The sequence below is a fragment of the Botryllus schlosseri genome, chromosome 12, assembly GCF_051294905.1.
Source record: "Botryllus schlosseri isolate E-star chromosome 12, Bs_hap1, whole genome shotgun sequence".
NCBI lineage: Eukaryota > Metazoa > Chordata > Ascidiacea > Stolidobranchia > Styelidae > Botryllus > Botryllus schlosseri.
In genome coordinates this window covers 14,443,872-14,448,574 of record NC_137247.1, presented here as the reverse complement: position 1 = coordinate 14,448,574, position 4,703 = coordinate 14,443,872, and the positions used below count along the sequence as shown (strand labels likewise).

At 43.2% G+C, this 4,703-nt stretch overlaps 1 protein-coding gene across 1 annotated transcript; it reads left to right on the top strand.

Annotated features, from left to right (window-relative positions):
- The first annotated feature begins 10 nt into the window (after window positions 1–10).
- Window positions 11–4,426, top strand: LOC145452102 (mitogen-activated protein kinase 14-like). The gene has a single exon (XM_080330319.1). It carries the CDS (start codon window positions 736–738, stop codon window positions 1,858–1,860), a length of 1,125 nt encoding a protein of 374 aa, XP_080186445.1. The 5' UTR covers window positions 11–735; the 3' UTR covers window positions 1,861–4,426.
- Window positions 4,427–4,703: the final 277 nt, after the last annotated feature.

Below are 4,703 nucleotides of genomic sequence, written 5' to 3'. Positions count from 1 at the left end.
TGGTTCATTTTAGGGTTATGTTTTGGGTTAGGGTTAGTTTTGGGGTGATAAAGTAACATGCTGAAGTGACACATACTAAAGTGAAGTGTCCCATGCTCAACTGTCGTTTTCCATTGCGTCGCCTGCTCATATGTCGGGAAACCAGTTGAAACACCATGAATACAAAAACAACAAGAATGTAATCCGTACTAATCAGAAATGCATGCCATCTCTGGTTATAAATCTCCTTGCATTTCGAATTCAAATTTACGGTTACATAGGCAGGAAAATGTTTCGCCACAAAAACGAAACCAATCCACCCCTCCCAACCTTAGTCCTACCAAGTATACATTGCACTGAAAATTTAAGCCTAAGATTAGAACTCACCATTTTGCTATTAATGTACTGGTCTGGGCCGGATGTAGCCTTCTGGATGAGAAGATCTGAATCCGACTCGAAACCCAAACTGAGTTTGTCATGGCGGGCTTAGCTACTAACAGAATAGGAGTAACTTATTTAACACAATTCACATCTTTCATCCCATTTATTTTTCCTTTTGAACATTTAGTGTATGAAATATTCTTGTGTCGCAGCTCTAAACACACATTCTTAGTGAATTTGTTGTGCATCCAGATTTGTTGGTTACATTGTTGATGGACATGTGATCGTTTTGAATGCTTACATTGTAGTAGGTGTACTGGCATCCGGTCGCTTTAGCTGTATTTATTTTTGTAAAGGTGACTCAGCTAGTGTTCTATGATGGCCTTTAATGTTGAGATGTCTTCGAGGGAGCGGCCTCTTCGCGACGGATTTTACAGAACAGAATTACACAGGACAGATTGGGAGGTCCCCACAAAATATATCGATCTCGTACCGATCGGTAGCGGTGCGTATGGATCCGTGTGCTCATCTATGAACACTGAGTTGAAGCTGAAGATGGCCGTTAAAAAGCTGGCAAGACCGTTTCAATCCGTAACCCACGCTAAAAGAACATACCGCGAGCTTCGAATGTTGAAGCACATGCACCACGAAAACGTCATCGGTCTGTTGGATGTGTTTACGCCGGCGGCGTCGGTGGCAGACTTTGAAGACCTGTACTTTGTCACTCATCTCATGGGAGCCGACTTGAATCAAATTATCAAGTCCCAGAAATTGACCGACGACCACGTGCAGTTCTTAGTCTACCAGATACTGCGAGGGCTCAAGTACATCCACTCGGCTGACGTGATACACCGGGACTTAAAACCCAGCAACATCGCCGTAAATGAGGACTGCGAATTGAAGATTCTAGATTTCGGATTGGCCAGACAGACGGAAGATCAAATGACGGGATACGTCGCCACGCGCTGGTACCGGGCACCGGAAATCATGCTCAATTGGATGCATTACAATCAAACCGTCGACATTTGGTCCGTGGGCTGCATCATGGCGGAACTGTTGACTGGCAAGACGCTGTTTCCAGGCACGGACCATATCGATCAGTTGAAGCGGATCATGAATCTTTGCGGCACTCCGAGTGACGACCTTCTAGATAAAATCAACTCAGACTCGGCTCGTACGTTCATTCAATCCCTGCCGAAAGTTCCACGCCGAGATTTCGTTAATGTCTTTGTCGGCGCCAATCCGAAGGCTGTGCAGCTCCTGGAGAAGATGCTGGTTTTGGACACGGGCGAAAGGCTCACGGCCGAGCAGGCTCTGCAGCACCCGTACTTAGAGAAGTTTCACGATCCGGACGACGAACCTGTTTCGGAACCGATAGATCAGTCTTTCGAAGACGCCGAAATGACAATCGAGCAGTGGAAAGCGCTGACGCACGACGAAGTCACTTCTTTCGTTTTTTCCCCTGATCTGATACTCGATTATGGAGGCGGAGATTACTAGAAACTCAACCTGACGCCAAACCGGGCTTCTGACGAGGCGTTTGCGTTGTTGTGAAAGAAACTGCTGAACTTTTCGTCGCGAAATCCAGAGAACGGTGACCTATTTGAATCGCTAAATTTCCTCTGTCCGTCGTGTCAACAAACTTTCCAAGCCGAATATCAAGTTAGCCTCGGCTCAGGTGATTATAGACAGTTTTTTGTGACATTTAATGCGATTGGCGGGTCTGTGCTTGTATTCTGTAAGTAGATGCGAAAAAGGTTTTGGGGAATTACGGTAGCTATCTCTCCTCACACGGTACTGTAGGATTATTCGATAGGTGCGCTACTAATTTTGACTTGAAAATCTGAACTCGGAACAAATCACTTCTGGTGACCTACATCGATGTCATTTAGTATTCCATCTCAACCGCCGACCATCAGCGAATGGTGTCCTTTACACTCACTGGTGACTAATTCATCGCACAAAATTTGGTGATTTTGTAAGAACTGTACATTGTAATGCGCCTGCTTTAGTTTTGTTCAATTTTCTGTAGAATACGTCAAACATGGTCCTGTCCTGTGAGTCCTGCGATCGGAATCACCCTGTTACCAGTCGCCGGCTTAAGTCGGCTCCATTCCCTTGAATATTAATCACTTCGAGTGATGACACTTCACCTAGTCCCCCCGTCCAGAATGTCTTTGCTTTTTTCCAATCAGACTCTGGGTTCACTTGAGTAACGACCCAGTATCGGACGGATTTCATCCAGGTTGCCTTCTTCGGACTGAGCCTGAGCACCAGCCGTGTCTTGATAATTTCAATGATGGTATGCGTTATGAACGTTATCTTTTTATGAATATGTTGATTTTAATGTAGTTGCTTATCCTGCTCTCCTATTTCCCAATATCTAATGTAGGCACTCAGAGCTCGATGGATCATCATCATTTTATTAAAATTTTTATCAAATCAATACATCACAAGATCGCGATATAATGAACAGGTAAGAGGGTGCCGAAAAGACTTGGAGTAGTCTTTTAATCAGACACCGACCTTGGCCTGCAGCTTGGCTAGATCAGTGGTTCTCAACTTTTTTTGTCTTCGCAGACCCCTGTTGGCCGTCACGCCACGATACCCCTGCCCCCCCCCAAAGTTTTATTTTAAATTTAGCTCAATTATTGTTCAACAGTCATCTGCCTTGTTTGTTTGTTTTGGGGTGTTCATGGTGTTTGTCGACTACTATGGTCATTTACACCAGGCCGATATTCTTCTTATTTTCCGTAACTGCCGACTTATAGCATGGCCCACCTCTAAGCTTTTTGTAAGACACCGCTGACGCGGATGAGGTGGCGAGGAGGAGCCTTGTGCAAATATTAACTGTAGGTGTGGTGATAAACAGCACCAAAATGACTTGTCTTGAAAATAACATCATACTATTCATGTGGAAATTGGGTGAACTTTTATTATTTCAAAGCGAATTCTGCAACTGCATTTTTTTAAATACGTGGTCGTGTCTTGAAAATCAACGCCTTCGATTTGATATGAACTAGGGCCGAAAATCCATTTCCCCAAAGGTAGGTGGTGGCGAATGCAATAATAATGCGAACCGCTTCGGACGACGCCTTTGTGTATGATCGCAACAAATATGGCACCAAAATTGAGAAACAGATATTTTAATGAACATGTAACATCCAGCATGGTCCTTTCTATCTAGCAGCTCATCTTAAAGTTATTATGGAATAGTGGGTATGTATATCGCAGGAGAAAATGGATTTTTGCGATTATTTCGAAGTCACCGTGATTGACTTTAATTCTCCAACTTTTTTTGTTTTATCGACTATCTCCAACAAAACATATGTTTGTATCAGTAGGCTATTGGCAAGTTAGCAATTAAAATGATTTGCACAGTAGAATATTTCATCTCGGGCAGCCATTCTGTTGATGTGAGCATGGCCTACTAGTAGTCTTTAGTAGGCCATGATATGAGTCTTGGAGTTTTACCAATAATGAAGCGCTTTTATGAGAATTTATGACTTGTAAACTTGGTTTAATGATGTAGCCTCGTGATATTCCTACTTGAAAAAATACAAATTAGGTTATCTATTATTCACTTCAGAGGTTTCGCGGACCTCCTGACAATGCTTCTCGGTCCCTGGTTGAGAACCACTGAGCTAGATACTAGCCGCACACGTGTTTGTGGTTTTTATTGAATTGCGAAAATAGTAGATTGAACAATGGACATGTCCATAATGAGCGTCCTGCTTCTATGCCGGTCAATGTTTTTAGCACTTTACAGCGTATAATCGTGTTACTGTTTCGATAGAAATCCGTAATTTTTGTATCTGAATGCCAAATCAATCTGTATTTCATAAAATATCACTGGGCAGAGTATATAATTTTATGGCAAAATTTGATCGTCCAGCTGGGACGGTCACGGCCGCCAGCAGTCAGCGAGCTCTTTGCATTGTGATTATCATTTGCTTAGATATTTTCCTTGTATTATATATTTACTCGATTCTGGTTGTTACAGCCACCGGTGGCTGTTGGGTAGGAATGTTTTGATCACGCCCAATACATTTCTATTCAACATTCATTTGAACTACTCTCCGGTAGTGGGTTTGCGTTGGATCACGAGGCAAGGATGCTGGCAGTGCGGATAGGGAATGGATAGGCCTGTCGTCCAATAGTTCCTAGACTTCCTACTACATTATCCACTCCACTCATGCATTCGTAGCCTTGAACCGAAAAAGACTATCGGAAATTGCGATCATGGTAGTGGTATTTTTCACCTGCATACAGCCGTTTTCAATTTCAATGAACAGCGGAAGGACGTCTGATTCATGAAAGCAATTGTTTTTGAGATTTTGCAA